The sequence below is a fragment of the Pungitius pungitius genome, chromosome 2, assembly GCF_949316345.1.
Source record: "Pungitius pungitius chromosome 2, fPunPun2.1, whole genome shotgun sequence".
Taxonomy (NCBI): domain Eukaryota; kingdom Metazoa; phylum Chordata; class Actinopteri; order Perciformes; family Gasterosteidae; genus Pungitius; species Pungitius pungitius.
In genome coordinates this window covers 19,173,554-19,195,600 of record NC_084901.1, presented here as the reverse complement: position 1 = coordinate 19,195,600, position 22,047 = coordinate 19,173,554, and the positions used below count along the sequence as shown (strand labels likewise).

At 44.6% G+C, this 22,047-nt stretch overlaps 2 protein-coding genes across 4 annotated transcripts in view; one reads left to right on the top strand and one right to left on the bottom strand.

The window, feature by feature from the left end:
* Positions 1-22,047, bottom strand: part of taf7 (TAF7 RNA polymerase II, TATA box binding protein (TBP)-associated factor) — a 175,620-nt gene that overhangs the window by 87,509 nt on the left and 66,064 nt on the right. The window lies entirely within an intron of this gene.
* Positions 21,043-22,047, top strand: part of drp2 (dystrophin related protein 2) — a 50,788-nt gene continuing 49,783 nt past the window's right edge. For both annotated transcript variants that reach the window (XM_037461546.2, XM_037461548.2), the window contains exon 1: positions 21,043-21,208. In XM_037461546.2, the coding sequence (XP_037317443.2) occupies positions 21,162-21,208 (47 nt within the window). In that variant the 5' untranslated portion in view covers positions 21,043-21,161. The remainder of the gene's footprint in view (positions 21,209-22,047) is intronic.

Here is a 22,047-nt window from a genome sequence, read left to right as displayed (position 1 = left end):
TGCCTTTTACGTTCATTTGTTACATTCACGGGGCCACAACTTCCTGCCGTGGTGCACACACACTCCTCTACTGATCTACTGATCTACTGTAACTGGTCAGCAGACAAACAAAGTCCCAACACTTTGGGGAATATAGTGGAGCATTTTCCCTCAGGAATTGGTAGATAGCAATAAATCTCCTGAGTCCTGAACGCAATCTTCATTTTAACTTTACAAATATGTCAATGCTTTTGCTTTTACAGCTATATATCTATTCTAATCTATTCAATTATTGCTGCTTTAAATGTGTGTTTGGATTCAAATATCCGTTCTGCACGAATAGAAGAAAATCCAATAACAACATCCCTTCTTTCTCCCCTGTCCCTTGTGCTGTTTGATCTCTGCGTGCTTCCTGCTTGCAGAAAGCCCTTGAATGACCCGGGCCGACGTGATACGCCTGTAAGTCTCCCTCCTACAGACAAATCGTGCTTACAAGATCGCGGAGAGAGATGTAAGCCGCGGCGTCCTTTTGTTTTCCTCCTTTGCTCTTCCCTCCAGCTGCATTTCATCACCACGTCCCCCCCCTGCGCTCTGCATTTTCTTCAGAGCTAAATGAATGGGTGCCGGGCTTCCGCCGACGTCTCATTTAGCTCAGGCGTGTTTGACATCCCCCCCCCCCCCCCGCCCGGATCTGGTTCAATCTCCTGTCGGCCCACAGGTGACATCCTCCGCCTGCCTTCACCTCGAACGTCCAACAAGCCTCCCCCGGGTGCACGGAGGGAGCCCGTAGTGAGGCCTTTAAATGCAGCTGCAATGCAACACGAGGCCCGCGACGGGGTCGTGGCAGAACCCCGGGGGACGTGGACCCCTCTCCGCGCCCGGGGCTGGCCTGGCCCGGGAAATTAGCGCTTCACAGTGCTCGCTCAGTCATCCGGCTGGTGTGGCGTGAGGGAACAGCGTCCCGCCTCATCCGCTGCACATAAGGGATCCGGTTTCGGAGCCGCAGCCTGTTTAAAGCGTTATCTCGCTGCAAGACATTTGAGAAGGGATTTCACTCTCCGCTCCCCCCCCCCCCCCCCCTCCTCCTTGTCCTCAGCTGTGGGCTTCTGCATCATAGCGGATGATTGACAGTGTACTGTATTCCAGACTTTTTTGTGTGACCCAAACGAGTGTAGCAACTGTGTCGTGGTCATGTGCTCTCTCTCTGCGTGCCTCCCTTTGCTCTCATGCCGCTGCGCTCCAGTGTCGCACAACATTCCCGAGCCAAGTGCCCTCAGCTGTAAACTAATGTGGCGCTACACTCCTATGCTAATCAACACATGGAACCCAATCAGCGCCGCGTTTTCCCCCAAGGTTCATCTCCTCCCAATAGTAACTCTGTCTGTGGTGATTCCCGCGAGTTATGACCTTTGCATCGTCAACCTCAGCCTGGCGTCGCGGTCCGTGGCTTAATAAAGCCAGAGCATATGATTACTCGGCGTATCTGAAAATGGCTGAACGCGTTAACATCACAGAAGCAACTGGGCACTGCAGCTCAGCGTTAACATCGCTCGCTGCTCGTGTGGCTCTCTGCTAATCTGTGTTCAAGGCAGCTTAGGCCGTCTCGCCCCCCCCCCCTCCTCCCCCGAATGTCCCTGAGCGCTTCAAGGACCCTCCACAGTGGCTTCTGGAAGCATCATGTTCCACATCGCGTTGTTTTCCTCCCCTCCGCCATCTTTCTGCTCTTCCTTCACTCTGTAGTTCTGCTCCTCTACCCCCTTTTCTCCGTCACATCGCCCGCTCTCCTCCTGACTCCTTTACTGCCTCTAAGAGTGATGGGGTGAGCTCTGGGAACGGGGCCGGCGGAAAGATCTGAGATCAGCTTCTTGACAGAGTCTGCCTTACAAATTGCGTGTGTGTGTATGTGTGTGTGGGGATGTTGTTGTGTGGTTTATTGAATGGTAGACGGGTAAATGGGGGGGCAGTTTGTCTTTGTGCCTGTGTGGTAATATGTCAAAGGTAAAAATGTGTTTTATTGTACCTCAATGTTCCCATTTGAGGACGTAAGAATGAATGCGTGCACACGGGGGTTAAGTGGTGTGTGAGGATGATGATTCCTACGGCGGCCGTGATGTGAAACGCTCAACTGCATTGAATGAAACAAAACTACACTTGCATACAAGATCGAAGCATCCATTTTCCCAAATTGAAAAATGTAATACACTAGTTGTACGTGGTTTGTGTTTCATCGTGTTTTGTCTCGTTTTGTTGCGCTTTGAACCCCAAGGCCATCCATTGTCCATGCCGCATGCACACGTCAACGATTGTGTGTGTGTGTACAGTCTGCGGTGCAATTTCAGCTCGGAATTTAAAGTGAAATCCACGTCAGAAGGCTGCCATTCAAATAAGATTAACAACGGCTTGACATTTCCTTCGTTGCAGACCGATGCTTGCTCCAGTTCCCTGACAACACTCCCCCCTCTCCTCTGTCCTCCCAATTACATTTCATCTCAGTCTGAAGATATCCCCCCCTAACTTACCCACACCGGGGCCTGCCCCCACCATTCATTTGATTTCTGATATTGTTATTACACAGCAGTGCGATTAGGAGAGCAGGAGTTTGATTAAAGGCTTGTTCTATGTCGCACCGAAGCTCACACTGCACACGTTCACCTCAGCGTGGGGATGGTTATGAAGGCGCATAATATGTGTGCAGGATGTTGTTGTTGTACAGCCTTTTCAGTAAAAGCTTTAGGGGAATACAGTTTGTTTTGTAGTTTTAGGAGTGCATTGGCTGAAAAAAACACCCAACAACAACCTGTCTTATAATTATATGAAGATTGGACAAATTAAAAATGATTGTCGTAACACTCATGTACAACTTCCCAGGATAAAACACGCTCTGTCAATTAACTCCCTAAATTACAATACTATCACTTCAGCCTTCATTGAAGTTACTGCTATGATTGGATTTAAAATGGACTATTATTTTAGATAAGAGCCGTGATGCATCCATTAAGGTGTTAAATGAATGTCAGTTTAAGTTTGCAGAATGTGTAACGTACCGTACAGAGAAGAAGAGAGATTTGTGAAGAAGTACAGAACTTTGGGCCATTGTGTTGGTAAGTGAGTAAACGCTGTGGACATCATTTATACATAAGCAGAGTGGATGTCACAGCCATGTCACCAAGGGCCACCGTGAGGAAATGTGATTATCATTTATGCATAAGTTCCATTATTGCGTGGGAACAGCACACTAAAAAAAAGTTACAACATCAGTGTTTCATAGCAGGTTCATTTTTCAAAAGGGCTTCTTTAAAGTTAACCAACTCACCAGTCTTGCATGTATTTAAGTACAACAGTAATGTACTTCAACTTTTGTGTTTTTATGTTGTACCACATTTTTTAAACTTATTTAAGGAAATATTTGATTGTTTTTCTTCATCCCATTCATCTTTATGTCTTGTTACTTTGCAGATGTAGCATAGATATAGATAGATAGATATAGATATAAGCTGATAACATTCAAACCCTTTTTAGAAAAAAAGAACGATGTCTTCATAGTCCATTTCAACGTTACGTATTTTGTAGTTTTATTTGGAGGACTTATTCATAATTTTTTACAAAAAAAGTTCAGCAACTACAAAGGACTCTGCGAAAGATGAGAACAAAACAGTGTTGCAGAATTGTTCTTGCACGCTGGACTGTGTGTGTGTGTGTGTGTGTGTGTGTGTGTGTGTGTGTGTGTGTGAGAGAGAGAGAGTGATGCTGCCACTCTGATGTGTTACGAGCCATTAGTGGTGATATGCAACACGCGGCTCAGAGGGAGAAGTCATTGATTATCAGTGTGTGTGTCTGCTTTTATGTGTGTCCCTGTGAAAGGCATATGCACAGCTGTCAGGTAGTGGCCGTTTGTATCCACTCTGCTGCGTATCAGCATGCATTTTGCATTCTGGAGGGATTTTCACACCTTTTTAGTGCTATTGCTGGAGCATTGTCATGGTGAGGGTGAAGAACAGACACATATTGCTCTCATTGGCATCCATTGGTCCTAATAACAGCACTGAGTTGCCCTTCATTAAGAGGAAGTTAATCCCTGCTTATGGTGTCGCAGACAGACGCTACGAGCTCTCTGCAGTCAGCACATTCATTACTCCTTCCGCCTTTGCTGCATCAGGGGATGAGGACAGCCCTGTTGCTTCTAGCTGGAGGCTGACATATTCACGTTTGGCATTATAGAGGCATTTACTGTTTGTATTTTTCTCATTTTCTCCATGTATTTATTCATTTCCACGAGGTTCGGATGTCCGTGACTCAGCAGAAAGCAAGGGAGACACAGAAGGCAGCCTGTGACTTATCATAATTATTACCGAATGTGAGGTGAGAATACGGTGAGGCCATGGACACAGACGCACACAAAGGCTGTAATAAACAGTGTGAGCATTTAATTATGATGATAAACTGGCATAAATGTTGCCTGCTACAAAGTAAAATGTTTCTCTTCAAAAAGAGCTTTGAGCTTATCTGAATGAAATTGCTTTTTGTACTTTAAAATGCAGGTGTGGTTGGCTTAAAATAATAATCACAGCGGGCCTACTGTCCTATTAACAGCTCCCTGAGGTCCTGTGAGGTAACCAGGCAAGGATGTGAGTGGCAGCGCACTGTGAGAAGCGGCTCTGATGTTGGCCCACCTTACCCACGTCATCAAAGAGACTCGAACCACTCTGCTTTTGGTCGAAGAACATCTCCCCTTGACTCCCACTAATGTCTGATTGAGCGGTGGATCCGAGCGGCGGGACAGCGCGTGAAACGTCACGCGCATCCGTCAATTGCAGTGACATTAGGTAACCACCCTTGCAGGACGCTGTTTACTCTCTCTGCAGAAAGCAAGCAGTATATTTGTTGCTGTGAAGGTCGACGGGACGCGTCTGAGCGGCGGGGTGAAAAAGCACCATCTCTCCTCGCCAGGCCATGCGCCGCTCCGGAAAGTTCCGCATTCGCCTGTGTGATGGCGCGCGGGAGTTATGAGGCTCTGTGAAATTGAACAAACGAGTTAATAAAATCTTCAGGCTATCCGTTACCCAGGAGTGTGCTGGGGTTGACAGGCGTGAGCTGACGTGTGTGTGTGTGGCGCGGGGTTGTTATTTGTGTGACGGGCGCCGTGGGGGTGGGGGGGGCGGCCTTTCACTGGCCCCGGAATTTTGATCTGGAGCGCAGGTCGCCGTGTGACGCTGGGGGTCAGGGTGGAGCAGACGGAGCGGGCCCCTGTGTGACGGAGAGCGCTGTCCTGGCACCTGCGGTCACAGCCTGTGATGAACCCGTCTGGGGGCCTGACTAATGTACGGGGGGGGGGGGGGGCGTACTGTGACCAGAAACACCGATGACGGCCAATGTCTTGGGCACCGTGACATTTTTATGTCTGTCTGGACGTGCTCAGACGCGTTGGATCGTATAGTTCAGAAGCAGACTCCTGGGACAAGGCACATTAAATAAAAAAAAAACAGTCTTTTCTCAGATGTTGGCCTGTGCAGGTAATCAGGTGTACATATTATATTATATAGCTGTACTTCAAGGTGCCACCGTAGCATGAAGACCGCAGCAATTAGGAAAGTGAAAAGGCCGCTGGAGTCTCAGCCCCTTGGAGGAACCACTTCAAACTACACCCTTTACAAGCATCTACAAGTATGCGTTCTGCCTCTCGTTTGCGTCGGTTTGAGCCCTCGTGCTCTATACCAAAAGTGTTCTTAATATTTCGTCATGAGCTTAGACGTAGATGCAGCTTTGACCTGCATATTTACAAGTTTTGTCGAATGGAATCTTAGAAGTGTCTTTATTCTAACATCCCGCTTCCTCACATCAGAAATCCAGTCGGGAGCTGTCGGGTATTAACTGGTAACAAGCGGCTCTGTTGAATTTGCGTGTCTCTGTAAGCTGTGACAGTGTGACAGTAAGCCAGCGCGCACAATGCCAGGTCCCCGAGAACTGAGGCCGCTGAATGGAATTTACCCGTCGTTAATGTCATCATTTACAGCTCCTGCTTTGATTTGTCAAATTGGCCTGAAGAAAGTTCTAATCGCTCCAGTCAATATTATTCATGGCAGGCTTTAGTGTCGCTAACATTTCGATTAGTCACAGTTGAAAAAAAATCACGCTTCTTTCTTCTGCATGCACGGACAAAGATCCTAGTGTAACTGAGTTATTTTTATTATTTTTCTGCCATAAAAAGTCAACACAGCAGCTCTGGAGTCAAGTAGATGATCCGTCAGTGGCGGCGGGCCGAATGTGAGGGAAACCGAAACCACACGAAAGGCGGGAAACGAAGCCAATATGGCCGAGCGACGGTACCGTGGCGTCACCATGACGACGACGACAACAACACCAACAACATGTTTCGTCAATGTGACTGATGGCTTTCTGGAAAAACAGTGCAAAGTTAAACACAGGCTGTCGGCTCCCCCTTGGATCACGTCCAGGTGTGGTGTCTCGTGCAAATGTGAGAGGTTTCTTTTCTCGTCTCGAGGAGCCTCGCTGGAAACGCTGCCTTGTTTCTTCTGGGACGGAGCATCTTCCAGTGGGGCTCGGCCTCGTCCATTACAGCTCTTTCACGCTCCGATTGCCGTCTCTCATCGACTGTTTCGCTCTTGTTTTTCCCTCTCCACCTTCCCATCGAACCGCCACACTTTCTCCGTGTCACTCACTGTCCCTCTGCTATTCGCTCTATTATTTTCTCCCCGTTACGCCGTTTTTTTTTTTCTCCAGGTGTATTGTGACAACTCGAGGCTAATGGGAATAAAAAGGAGAACGAGGACAGAAAGAGAAATAAATGCCCCCCCCCCCCCCCCCACACACACCTTAACATCTCCTGTCGTCTATGGGATTGACTGAGAGAGGGGGAGATGAAGAGGGGAAGTGGTTCAGATTAATGGAAAAAGAGAGCATGTTTTCCCCCAAACATGAAGCTCCATGGCAGCGCTGTGAGATTCTCTCCCACAGTCCCTTCCCACTCCCGTGTTGTCTTGAGAGAGAGAGTCGACACACCAGTGGCTTCGGGCATGAAGCTGTCGTGGCTTCAAAGTTCTGCCATTATCGTTTTTAAGCTGACAAACTCTGCGTTCTCCTGCTCACAATCTCCTCGGTCAGTGTATTTAAACATCTTTTTTTATAATTAATTTGAGCAAAAAGAACATTACGGAAATGTTTCCCGTGAAAAGAATGATGTGATGTTCATCAAAGGGTTTTGTGCTACACAACTACCTTCCTCTTCCAATGTTCTGCTTTTTACAGTTTCAGTTTTTTAATAAAAAAGACAGGATTTCTCATAGAGGTGTTGCGTCAATTTGAATTCAATCAAGATGAAATAGTGTCCCGGGACTGAATCCAAACGTTAATCACTTGCATGTGGTCATATGGTGACAGAGTGATGGTGTGGATAACCCAGCCAGGTGCCTCGGGGAAGCTTCTACAGGATGGTTTATGGGTCTGCTTTGACTCCTGATGAAGTCTTTCTTCCATCACCTGTGGGTTTGCTACAAGCGGCGTTTTTAAATATTTACAAGGCTGGAATTAAGTTTAGAAGTTAGGAAAAAATGTAGGCAACTACCCAACTTAATAACACAATTCATGTATTGGTTATAGGACGTCTCCTTTAGGTGCTAATGGAGAAACTGTAGTAGAAACTGTAGTTTCGGCTTTGCGTTGGAACTGCACGCTGTTAACAAGGCAAAGTGATATTTGGTCTCCGTCAGCCGGGCGTCCGTTAGGCTCCGAACAGAGCCTGCATGTGCACAAGGACGACCTTGATCAAACTGTAGCACGGTTCTCCTGATGCGGCTCTCTCTTTAGTTGAATTTTACAAAATAAACCGGGACACGTGAATGAGAGACAACCTGGACGGAGGCCATGTCCCGTGTGAGTCTATCTAGTTTTTGGCTGGAAATCGGGCCGTAATTATTTCATGAGATCTCCTCACTGCTTTGTGTGTGTGTGTGTGTGTGTGTGTGTTCTCTTTTCGCGATGAGTTTGGCACCATGAGGGCAAAGTGTGCTGCTCAGAGAAGAGCAGCAAATGCATGCAGACGTGTTCACAGGGGACTGTGAGTGCTGCTCGTGTCACCTGTTCGGCCCTTGTATTCATCAGCAGCAATGATCAAATCAAATATCATCATATTTCATGTGCAATTTGCTCCACTTTACGCAACTGAAACCTGTATTGAAACTGGTTGAAAGTAACAAAGTGAATTGCTTGCACGGCTCTCTCAAGGACGGAAATATCTCAAGTCAGCACTGTATGGATGAAATGTTTTAAACACATTCAGGGTCCCAAGAGGATGCATCCTTCTGACTTTTTTTGACCTCCTGACTTTTCTGTGGCGAAACCGGCTGGCATTTTAGAGTGAAATGTCTCTTCAGCCTCATTTAGACAACCACGTTTTTCCCTCAGGATGAACCCTGACTTTTCATCCACTGCCGTTCTGTTATGATATTTAAAAAAGAAAAACTTATATTAATGACTGAAGGCCTGCAAATGAATGACATTCACATCCGCCCTGAGCTGTGCTTTGGGTTCAGTGCTAATGAGCGAATGCTAGCGTGCTATCAGCGCCGTGCTCGGGCCCACTCTCTGCTATCAGGCAAACGGGCTTTTACCGCTTAGCGATAACGCTCAAAGTCCAATCGAGGCTCCGTATTAGTCTGCTCTTCCATCTATATATGCATTACCCGAGCTGCACTGCACGAAGCACTCCAAAAGCCTTATAGGCCCGTGTGATGATGCAAATGAGCCGTTGCACACTATACGTCCTTTAAACTTTACTCATAATTGAGCCTTTTATTGTTGGCAAATGATCTGAATACTGTTTCATCCACATGATCATCATGTTAATTTAACGCGCAGCATATTTTTACTCGGCTGCGTTATTTGTTCATAGTAATTTGACAGAGATAATCTATTTCCTCCATTAGTGAGATCGAACGTCCATCAGTGTGCAGGAGAAACTCAATTTTCTCCAAATTTAATGGCATGCGACTCTTATCACATTTAGGATTTGGGGAAATGTTCCATTACTGAATATTTTTCAGCCTCTTCCGGCCCCGACACCCAACACCTGTTTGAAAATGTATTCTCTCCGGGCCAGCAGCCGAAGCTGTTAGTGCCGACCGTTATTTATCATTTAACAGCCTTCACCGATTCGTCTTCCGCGGGGGCCATTATCACGAGGCTTCGCCGCAACGTGCCATCCCGTTCCCCAACTCGGGAGAAATGATTCATTCAGAGTTTGATGCCTCAGTGTATTCCGTAGCCTTAAATGTCAGGTCACTTCTTCCCAGCACATCTCTCCGCCCACTCGCCCGCCGCTGAAAGGGACGTTTGTTTTGGGAATGCGTCTTGCAGGCCTACTCGGCTTCTTTTTTCTTTTTTTTCTTTTTTTTTCCTCCTCCCTCTTCCGACCGGCGCTGCACTCGCGTGTGATGATACACTGCAAATGTTGTGTGCATCTAAAGGAGGATTTACTCCCCTTTGGGCAGTATCCCTGAACTAATCAAATATGAATAGACTTTAAATTGAGGGCATAAAGAAGGGTAACAAGAAGACGGGGAGTGTATGTTAATGCAGGTCTCAGAGCTTCACAGCAAAGTGCTACCTGAATATTTTAGACTCCCTATCATTAGCTCTTCATTAGTGCATTGAAATCCACCCTTGATTCATCTAATGGAAACAAATTATTCTCTCCTTTTTTCGTTTCCCCTTCCAGCGATCTCCGACTGATCAGCAGAGTACACAGCCGGTGAATTGACTCCACTCAAGCCTGACTTTCTAGTGGCTTTTGAGGAATTACAACGTTTTTTTCGTTTTCTTTCTCATTTTAAGTGAAAAGTCTCTTCAACTGTCCCAGTTTCCGCCCGGTGTTTTTTTCCATGCAGTTCTGTCCTGTTTCGCTGCATGTAAATGATTCTTGCAACATATTTATTTAATGAATTTATTTGTGTTCAGCGAGAAGAAAACAGACGTGACCCTGTTTACACAAACAGCTCCTTTCACACTTGATTTGCGGTTGTCCCATTTACATAGTTAGTCTACCACGGAGGTTGTGTCCCAGTGCTTTGGGACGCAGGCGAAGCATCATTTTTACATTTTCTATTCCTACCGCAATGTCTATTAAGTCGGGATGTCTCCTGTGTGTTTTACGTCTCCTCCCCTTTTAGGCGCTGTTGCTAAGTGCTGCTCTTTCTCAGTGAAGCTCTGATTTGTGCTTCAGCTCACACTGTGGTCCTGCAAACATTCCCAGGAATTCGTTTTCGTCACCTTTTTAACGGACGGCAGGCCGTCAACCGGAGTTTGTCTGTTGGAATCTGTGTGGATAAAGCCCCGCCAAATGGGAAGTGACAAGGTTGACAGGCCTGAGAGTGTGGCCAGTTAAGCAGGGAGCCAAATGTCACACCACACCCTGTCAAAAACACTTTTCTAGCCATTATAATGAGATTTTGTGCTTTCAAATGAGCCTCAGAGGAGTGCTGAATCCATTAGGGCTCTCCCTGTCAATTTGGGTTTTTTGCCGCCTTTGTTATGTTGAATTCTCACCATTAGCCCAGACCAACAGTGTAGGCAAAGCTAAGGTGAATATTCCATCATTTATAAGTTATTCCTCATTGGTATGAAAAGCTCTCAGTGGAATCTGGAAGAATCTCTTTTATCATTTCACTTCTTACTTAAAAATGTAATGTTTTTCTAACATATTGTATGCTCTCTGTCAGTCTCCCAGTGTTCATGACCCGAGCTAAACATCATTTGGACAAAGAGTCGATGATCTAGCGAGCTACCTTTCAATGGACCAACATGAAGATCATTGTATCAACATAAGGAACACTGAAATGAATCAAGTTAACATACCAGTGGAGTCCACATGATAAAAATAGTAGTTAAAGAAGTTAACGCTGATCTTAGAAACGGGAAGGGTAAGATATTTACGGAGCAACGTACATAATGATGCATGTCAATGTTTAGCTTATATTGAAAGGTAGATGTTGCACATCTCTAAAGCTAACATGAACATTGCAAAGGCGTCACTTTCATTGATTCCCGTCCCAGAGGTTTCACGCTTACCGGAGGATATTAAAACCAAAGCGGAACAAATCGAAACATAAATGTCGATCATCTCGTCACAAGTCGTTGCCGATTACCTGAAAAACCGGTCAGTTTCAGCGGGATACCCATTGATCGGTATTTCTCTAACAACATAAGCTGTGAAGACTGAACTCTGAGGATCAGCACCGTCACATAAAACATAGTCTCGTCTTTTGATGTCTGCATCATGATCCGTGTGTTCTAGGTGGTCCTATTTTATGCTACGATCAAAACCATCACAAGGCTCCTCCCATCATGTCCCTTTGTGGAATTCCGACTTTATGTTTTTTTTTTTCAAGCGTTAAATGGCAGCTCGGCTGTGCCTGCAGCTGAGCAGGAGGTGCATGTACCCACCAGGGAAGAAGAGGATGATGATGATGATGATGATAAAGGATGGCTAAATGCTCCAGTAGGGCCCCAATTTTCCTTTTGATATTCACCCTCTGTTGGCTTTAGAAGGACTATCGCTTCCGCCTTCATCCACGGTTTCTGCAGCTTGCCCCACCAAAGAAGACTCAGATTCTGGTTTAGCCATTTTTGCTAAAAAGGTCAGATGGACGGCAACCGCGGCAGTGAAACATCGCCACGGGCAATCGGAGTGACCTACGAGAGATTTAAGCCCTTTTGAGACGGTTTTGCTGTTTTAACTCTATTGATTAAGGTTGTGCATTCTGAAACCATGGAGCCAATATTAGAGGACACCTTTCCTGCATCTAGGAAGACCTGTGTTCAGTGATCAGTGTTAACACAATAACCAAATACCTGCAGGCTTTATTTAGTTTGTTTTATTTCCATTGAAACCCCCTTTGTGCACTTATCCTTTTTGAGGTGCCCCCCGTTTATCATCGAAGAGAAGCATTTCATTATAATGGAAGCGGTATTTTTTTATTGTGAAGACACTTGGGATATTAGGTTGATATATTGGCTGATACATCAATTTGTGTATGTTGTGCAGTCTGAGACTTTTCAGCGAGTGAAAGAGTGAAGCGCAGCGATGGGGCCTAATCAAACCGAGAAAGGACAAATGCCAAAAGGACTCACTGAAAAAAGGGGTCTTACTAACAGGTCAGATTTAGATTTAGCTTTACATAAAGGGATCTTAATCTGTGGTTGTTAAGATCCCCCCCCTCCCCCCCCAAAAAAACTACTAAATGCTAAAATAACTTTTTTGATAAAAATAACTTTTTCTCCAAGGCAATGTATCAAAACTCTGATTTTTAAATACCAAAGTATCAATTTATCTATGTCTAGTCTTTGATCAGATACGTATTTCCAAATTGTAAAAGGAATATTTGGCCCTTATGACCTATTTAATTATGACGCCACTAAACATGAATGCATTTAGTAAGGTCCAACAACATGGATACAGCTCAGCTTTAAAGAAAAGTTGATATAAAAAAAAATGCTAATGGGTTTCCAAAAGAAAGAAAGTGTCTTCTCCCCAATAGAAATGTGAATATTCAGACCCTGTCTCAGCGCTCAAGTAGAGATGAAGTTAAAAGCATGTTAGAGTGAATAAAAGGGATTTTTTTTTCCGGAGGATATTTTGGGGCATGAGGGTAGCTTGTACCAAAATAAACAAATACTAAATAAAGAAAGCGGTTGGGGGGGGGATTGAGGAGTGTAAGCGCATTCTACGTCCGGTAAATTGTGGGTAGTCGGCTTCGACAGGTTCAGCCCTGTGACGTTGCTTTTTTGTTTTGTGCTTTTAATGTGCTGTGTTATTTGAATCATTAAAACTTTAAATTAGAAAACGCACAGTTTAGCTGCTTCGTGTGGCAGATGTTTTATACATGCACTATTAATCCTAAATGCTACACAAGGCTATAACAAAATCCTGGCTCTTCATTGACATCATTTTTATGCTGCAGCATCTCTAGACCAAATCACAGTGACATTTTCCTTGGAAGGGTGGATGAACCGACGGCTTTCTACCAACTGCTGGTTATTCGCAAAATAAAGTTGCACGGTTTTCTGACCTACTTTATATCATTATAATAAATATGTAGAAAGGAAATACAATGCAGCATGATGAACATGCCACCGTGGGAGCAATTGGAATGAGCGATGAACCAGAAAACTCGAGAAAGGACCAAACTTCTTTTGTGTGTAACTTCAGTTAACTCAAAGAAAAGGCGTTCTTTCTCCCCACTGAATATTTCAGCTCATAGTCCTTTTTTTTCCAGTGGAAGGAAGCTGTTCTTCATTAGTAGGGATATCAATTGGGGTTTGCTAAATTACCTCTTTTCTCAACCGGGCGTTTCCCTCTGCACACACCGGTGTGTGTGTGTGTGCGTGTGTGTGTGTTAGGAAGCGATGGCAAGATTGGCTTCTAATCAGCGCTGCTTACACAGTAATTGTAAGGCGTCATGTGCATCTCTTGGTGTTCATTTTCTTTAATTGCGTCTAAACACAGCAGATGCACTTGTCAGTAAATGGTTGTTTGAAACACAACGGCCTGTTTTAATTTATTGACCACCCGGAGTTCATTCTTTTCTCCTCCACAAACATCGCAGCTGTTGCCGCAGTAGGAACTCCATCGAGATGACCGCTTTCATGTCTCTGAAGCGCTAAAAGGCCTTTTGATCTACTCTGGAAACCGCTCGTTGTGATCACGTCCCGGTGATCAATCGCTTATGTGGATAATAAATCCAGAGACTGAATCATTTCTCTACTGCTATTGTTTTCGATATTTAAGTAGTCTGTTTGAAAAGTTTGTTTAAGGTATTTTGCCTGAAAACTAAAGTGGAAAGGAGAAAAAAAATAATAACTATCCGCTTGCAATTTTTGACCCAGACCCAAACGTGATCACTGAAAGGTCTCCTGTAATTCTAGAAGACAAAAACATCTGTTCAAGGCATGGACTGTTATGTCTCTTCAGTGGTGTGTTACTCCAGCTGGGCCTGCCATCGCCTTTGTCGCATTCTGTATTCAATGCGCCGCTGCAGACTGAGAGGCTTGCATGCATCCCAAACACAACGTTGCATTACTGAACGCTTCCTTCGAGAGAGCCAAACAATATGAAAGCGACAGTGTCAGGACACTTAGTGCACTTCATTTTGAAGTTATAATGGACGGGATATGAGCAGTTTTATCCTATTTAAACATGGCAGAATTGGATTGGCGCATCTGGCCTCTCCGTCTGAGAGGCGTTCCTCCTGCGTTTTGAGCCCATGCATTTTTTATTGCGCTCTCTCTCTCGAGTTGGCTGAAGGTGTTCTTAAAATAATTCATTCGCAAAAAGAGCTTGAATACTACTAAGTTAATAACTGCTTTTGCTTAAGTAAAGTGAATTTTCCTTCACTAGCAATTTCAAGCTTTGTTGTCTTCTCTCCTAAATTTGTGACTTAATTTCTGCTTCTTGTCTTTCATGAATCGTTTTAAAGCAAAGTAGCCGTTTTCCGTTTGTTTTAATGCAAGATAAAATACCTCAACTGTCATCTGCTGCCTTTAAATAGATCCAAGACTTCAAACTTGAACCTAAATAATCCATTATCCTAGTTGAACAGATGAGACGTGAATCTCAAGGTAGATATTTTCCTGCACCGTCCCCTCGCGCGCAGACTGTAATGCCTTGTGATTAAATAAGCTGCGTGTGAGATTGCGTAAGAGGTTCTTCATCTTTCATTTAGGTCACACAGCTGTAGATTCAATTTACTTGAAAATTCAGTGGGAGTGTTGACTTTATTAAATGATGAGAAAGTGTTCACGATAAGCTCATTAGGAAGCTGTGTGTACCGCTGGCATCAACAAAGCAGCTGAGTAAAGGGGACGTTTTTCTGTAATCTATTACTTTAAGCAGCAAAATAACTCCATCGTACAAGTTTTAATCTGTGCTTTCTGTTCTGTCTGTTTTTGTCAAAGAAAAACAAATGTCGATGGAGTTCTCCAGTGAAGTAAGAGTGTTTTTAAAAACCTTTGTTTATTGGCCTTTGAATGTTCGAATGTTCAACTATTGTATTAAAACTATTTGGTTCTTCAATAAACACAGGGAGTTCTTGTGTATTTGAAATCTTAAATCTGATTTAATTAACATTCCATTAATTCTAAGACCAATTACTTCTTGAAAGCTGTTTGTACTAATGACAAACCCCCAAAAGGCGTCTCCCAATCACCCAACTCTGCCCTTACCCTTCATTTCAAAGGAGCCTTTAATCCTTTTTTCCCCAGCTAGTCTGTTTGGTTTTTTATTCACTCTCACATTGTTTCCAAACGCAGCAGGTTGCAATTTTCTGCAAAAATACAAAAAAAAAAAACAATCTGTGATAAAACCACCGTATATAGAATGCCTGCTCAGCGGCAACAGACTGATGAACATAGAGGCAGCAGCCAGGGAAGATATTTACCTGCAGGGATGGCGAAGGCAAAGCAATTTTATCTCCAGAGCGGCGCACCATTCAGACAAGAGGCACTTCAAAGTGCTCGACAGGGGTAAATGAATGTATCACACATATTGAACGTACCGTATGATGTGAAGAAAATCATTCAAATGAATGTGTCCCTGGCGTATTGTAAAGGGACGACTCCGTCTGACCTCGAGCACGAGTTACCTGTTGAACCTGAGGAGAAAGGATTTGCTCCGCGTCCTTGTTTTTTACTTTGTTATGTAGCTTGAGGTTTTGCCGACTTTGCCCTTTGAATATCTGGAAAGTACAGAATTAGTTTGCTTAATCACTTTCTGCATCCTCTAGATAGTAATGTGCCAAAAAGAAATGACAACTGCATTGCCCTGAAAACAACAGTTTAGCTGCGCTGTGTGACGGATGGTAGTCCCAAGAACAGTCTAGTTCTTTTTTTTTAAGAAAAAGCATTTATATGCATGGTGACGCACAAGATCTAAAGATATTTCCATTTGATGAAATGGAGCAATCATGAAAAACATAAACAGTCCGAAACAGAGCGTTAAGCTCAAATGAAGAGGGGAAAAAAATGCAGTTACAAATAAGATGGCTTTGACAACCTCGATGGTAATGAGTTAACATCGTGGAGAATTACCATGGCGACCAGCAACTCTCTGCGTGTGGAGGCCTTTAAAGCAGATTGCTGCACTTCATACACGCACAAAAAGTCAATCCATCACAGGAAAATATTTTCCTTTGATTGTCAGTTCATGCCTCATCGCTGCTCTGGAAGCACTTGACACGCAGTTGAATGAAAGTGTTAACGTATCATTCTGAACCCAGTGATGGAATCGACACAATGAGCATCTTGTTTGAGTGTTCAAATAAAAAATTCACAGCCAGAAATAATGACGTTAATATCAGCTGAGCTCATATTTCACCACGAACTCTCGCTTCAAACCCATCATTTCAGGACCAATAAAATGATACAGTTTTAGATATAAATAAATATGTGGAGGCCATGTTTGCTCCTCGGGGAAATTAGTCTTTGTAAGGATAATAAAGCAGGGAAGGTAGTGAAACAAGCAGTTGAAGGACAAAACCCTGCATGCGTGCCAACGCGCAGTTGTTACGGGATCCCTGGAGGGAAGGAGGCGGGAGGAAGAGGGGAAGTGGAAGTCTTTCCTTTCTCCTGCTCGTCTGTCTAATCACAAATCACCGCGCCTCGTCTCTGCAGACGAATGCAGAGTCAAGCGCGGGGGGGGGGAGAGTGATTGACAGCTCCCTGCGCTTAGGTGTGGAGGGCGTAGCTTATGTAGTCTTTCTTACTACTATTTAATGGAGGCTGTTGAAGAATTGCTCCGTGTGTGTGTGTGTGTGTGTCATTGGAGCCTCTCATTGGAGCCTCTCCAGTCCCTCCAGCAGTGTGTGACGGTTGCAGCTGTGAGGGGGAGCTCAGCTCGCTCATCCTGCCTCAGAAGCAGAAAAGGGGGCCGAGAGCTGGAGTGTGTGTGTGTGTGTGTGTGTGTGTGTGTGTGTGTGTGTGTGTGTGTGTCCCCTTTCCTAACTGGTGGCTGTCGAAGGGCTCTGGGACCGCAGGACAGGTCACCAGGGAGGCTGTGGTCCAACCTCCTCTAACCCCCATCAGGCACACGGCCAAGAGCCAGGGCACAAGTGAATACAAAGAGACACACACACACACACACACACACACACACACACACACACACACGGTCACAAGTACACATAGAAATTCACAAGTACAGTTGCATGAATATATTTACCAGCAGGGCTCCTGGACACTGATATTCTGAGTCATTGTTGGCTTGGGATTTAAGTGTGGATTTAAGTTATATCAGTGCTGGCCACATTCAGTGAAGTTTTGGGCGTCCTTATCTGCGCTTGCCAGTTCTTTGGGACGAAGCATAATGGGCTTTATCACAGTGTTTTGTATTTGTGGGTGTAAAAGCATTTCTAAATTGTTGTTGGCTTAAGCTCACTGACAGAAGGATGTGTTTGCAATTAGTTACTATCTTCACACTCCATACATCTATATATAATATAACCCTAACCCTAAATCAATGAAAGGACGTGTTTCACAGCTAAACTATATAAATTAGAACCCATGGAGCGTTCCCAGAATAAATTTGAAATTTAATTTAATTTAGGCAAAAAGAAAGAAAGGTGGATTTCTGTTGCACAAATTATATTCCATAATTCTGGTCATGCTTTTCTATTTTTTCCTACTTTGTAAAGCCTCCTTGAACCTTTCAAATGAAAAAATCTGAAAAATGGTGGAAAAAAAAACAGACACTTGGTTTCTTCTGAAGGAAAGATCTCTGTGGTTAATATAACAATGACAATAATAATACAAATGTCCTCAGTCTGCTCCAAACTTGCCAGCATTTTCTTTCTACAAGCCTTTGGCAAAAAATGGACTTAAGTGCATGCGACTCATCCTCTGGGCACCACGATCACCTGCTGGCATGGCTAATGAATCCTAGCAACGCAAAGCTCCTTGTTACCAGCGGTATGGGCCGTGGTACCGTGCTGCAGCGCTGCAAGCTGGTTCTGTGCTCTGGTCAGAGTTAGCGAGCGTGGGTCGAAGGACCTCAGGCAGATGGCTCGGTCTTGAATGGGCGGTGGAGAGGGGAGGGGGGGGGGGGCATGTAGGTTTGATCAGGAATCTGCAAGGACAGAGAAGTCTTTAGGTCACCCATCTGTCCCGATGCCTGCCTCTCTGCCCTGTTTGTTTCTCATATATCGCCGCATGACCAACTCTCCACCAAGCCAGTCAACAGACGAGGTAAATACCGCCAGTGGCGCCCCGGCTCAACCGAGTCTTGACACTTTGCGGTTAACGACGCAACAAGGCGTTGCTTTTGAGGTAGGCACTGCACAATTCATCCGCCGAGCTCCAGGAATTGAGCAGAAGTCCTGGCTATCGCTTCGCTTCCCGGGGAAATCTCTGCCACGGTCTTGATTCCTTCAGATGAATATCAACGCGTGGACGCGGTGTGGCGGCTTTGATCCTCTGATGCTTTATCTGCACAAGTTGAACTGTCTTAAGCTGTGAAACCCAGCGAAGCCGTGCGAGCGATCTTTCATCACCTTCCGCTCCTTTTGGATTTGGAAATGCACGTGTTGTCTGGAAAATGTCCTTCCGGATGGCCTTTTGTCTACACAAATGAGCAGTTTGTAAAAAGTGCTAAGCTATGATTTCTTTGGGAAACAGCCAAGACTACAAGGAGGATAGTGTTGTAGCAGATTCATATTGTCTGTGTCACATTGTGAGTGAAAATCTCTGCTGTTTTTTTTTTTTTTTAGCTTCTTTTAGAAAAAACGCCACACATGCGCCTGAGTGAGCAAACGCCATATCCGATCAAGGCCATACATAATGCATTTTTAAAGCTTGAGTCATGTTTTTGAGGTTGAAAGCTGCAGACAGACCCACCGTGCACTTTGGGCTGACACATGCCGGCCCGGCGCTGATGTGCGCCTGCCAGACAGAGATAACAGAGACATTTGCGTGACATGATTTTTGTGGACATAATTTCTCTGTTGCGATGGCCTTTGACGTGTCTTTCAGAATACATTTTGAAATATAACGTTCACAAATGCATTCCTCCAGTTGCAATAATGTATTAGTTTGTCTTTTGTGTGTTCAACCCCTGTTAGCTATCTGAGAGCCAATTGGGGGCGGAGGAGAGAGATTTGAGGACACTGACAGCGCTGTCTGTCCCTCGTTCACCCCTTTGCTCCAGAAACAAGCCTCTCTCAGCTGCAGGGACTCAAAAGGTGTCTTAAACTTCGTCGTGTCATGTGCAACCTCTGCTGCAAAAACACAGCCGCAAGGTGAACCAGCACTGCAGACTAAATCACAATGGGGTGTTAAGTTAATACTGGTGCTCAAGTGAGGTCACGTGATCTCTGATTACCAGGAGAAAGAGATGGTGAGAGCAGAGTGGGACAGATGTGCTGATTCATGCAAGACTCACCTACACTAACCGGAGCTGTCTGAGGAGGGAAGGGAAGGAAGCGGCGAGATAACAGGAGCAGTGGGAATGAGATGGTGATGATTCATGTGCAATGGGGGGGAAAAAAAACAAAAAAACATGAGGTGGTCTGTAGAAAAACTACAATGCAGGAGGAGGAGGAGGAGAAAATAAAAGGAAAGATAAAGAAAGGAGAAGAGTACACTCAAATAAAGGGTTAGTCAAAGCTTGACAGTGCAACAAAGGTTGTTTATTCCTTCTTCACTTTGGGCTTGTTTTTGTTTTGGACAAACAAGAAATAGTGAGTCCGTCGACCCTCTAATGACCCCACCCAGAAAAACTGCAATGGGAGATCTCAGGATAGTTTAATGTTTCTTATCTATGCTCCTCAATAAAAGACATTTCATATACAAAGGGTTGACAGAATAAATAAAGGCGCAAAATACACAAGACTGATATGTACACAATTAGCAAAACAAATAGCATTTAAAAGTATTATATAACATATGAAGCAATGATCAATAATAACATGACAAACAGAAAGTCTATATATAGTCTTTACAAGTTAAAATGTAAACCATATATATATAGTATTCAAATCAAATGACTGATCAATACAGATTAAATAAACATGAAAAAATGATCCTGAGGTATAACTATTGTTTCTACAAGATATCCCATTAAATGGTTAAAGGCCTGTGTTTTGATGGCGCTATCGCCATTTAATTTGTGTGTGTGTGTGTGTGCGTGTGTGTGTTACAAGGCTTGAGGTGCTACCTGAGAGGCTGCTGCTGAGGTAAAGGTTGTGAAATGAACAGAAAAGACAAGAAGCCTCCGACAGCCCAGTAGTGACCAAACACGTCTGCTATCACTTATTATTGGTCGTCAGTGTGTGTGTAGGGGCAGGGGGTGGTGGGGGTGAGGGGCGGGTGGTGGTGGTTGTCTTTCTTGAAACTCGCCCCCCCCCCCCCCCCAGCTCCAGCGAGGATTGCACCTCTTCAAGTGTGGCCTTACATGCCCTCTCGCTCTCAGAAAGTCTGTGAAAAACAGGCTTTTTGTCAGTGTTTGTTTCCTTGAGTTTAATGGAATGGAATAATGGGAGCAAACTGCTGGTGTCTCATGGTTCAAGCTTTCTCTCTTGCACACAGGACAGTGTCAATTTGACTCTGATTTGTTGAATAGACCTGTGGTGTCTCTCTGCTGCTTTACTGCTCAGCTAGTTTTGACCTGTTTTTATCAGAAATACACGTTCTGCCCTGCGCAGTCTTTTCCTTTTCCTGTCATGGACTAAACAGATAATTCATGTTAAGATTCGGTCTTAACTCAAACCGGCTGCTCACCTCCCAAAATGATAATTACTGTTATGTAAATGAGGTGCTGGTCGAAAATTAGATGGGAGTTTTTGGCAACACAAATGAGTCAATTCCACTTCAAATGAGTGTTGTACAGTAGCTATGTTTTCCTCCATTCGCTTTTATTCTGCCATATTTGGCTTTATTTTATTTTTTTAAGTATTAGTTATCAGCATGCTCTATCCATAAACATGACAATAAGTTGTTTTCCTGACCCAGGTCCCCCCTCCACCCCCCCCCCCCCCCCCTGCTGTTTCTTGTCCTCAGCTGCGGGGCGGCCCCTGTGGCCGGGATGCCACTGCGTGCCGTGCCAGTCCACGGCGGACGGTGAGGGCCAGGAGGAGGGCGCCGAGTGCGGGAGACTGAAAGGTGGCGGCCCGCACCAGACAGGAGAAATGAACCTCTGCTGGAACGAGATCAAACGCAAGTCCCACAACATCCGGTAAGAGCTCGCTTAAGGGGCGTTTTTACTGTTACGGTCCGGAGGGGCGGATGATTTTAAAGCAACGTTTTTTTTGTTTGAGAGAGAGAGAGAGAGAGAGAGGCTTTGGTGGCGATTGTCCGTTCTGTCGTGTTTAGAATGAAAAAAGAAAGAACGAAGGAACGTGTTCAAAAATGTGAAGCCCGGATGGGGACGTCTGGAAGAATTCAGCCGAACAACTTCTTTCGTTCTGGGAGATTTATTTGTCAGATCACAGGTCAAGTGACAGCGCTGCGTTTGCAAAGGCGGGAGCGGTTCTGTCGACCCGCAGGCCGGAAGAACAACTGACTCAGGAAGAACATCATGTTTTATAATGCTTGTTTGACAGAAAAGAAAATATTTCTATTGGCCCTAAACTGGCGTAGATCTAGTCTTTCGAGGACGAGTCTCAAGTCGAGTCTGAAGTCACCGAGCGTGCGAATCGAGTCTCAAACTCGAGTCCGAGTCTCAAACTCGAGTCCCCATCTCTGGTGTGTGTGTGTCATTGTCTTTCTCTAAATACTACTAAAATATTATTTTAAGCTTTGCGGTTTATACTCATACTACTACTTTGCGAATAGCGCTGAGTTCCTTGGAAAGCAACCTCCTGTGTCAGCGACTTACTTTGGATACGATTCTCGCCTAATAACCCAATTAATGTCAAAAACGACTAATGTAAATAATAAAAGTTTCTAGGTGTGTGTGACGGCATTTGGCTTAGCCAAAGTGATTACAACAGGAGGGGATAGTTGTACTTTTAATTACTGTGTCGGTTGTTTTTTTTCTTGTTTGAATCATATGGGGAGACGTGGTGCTAATAT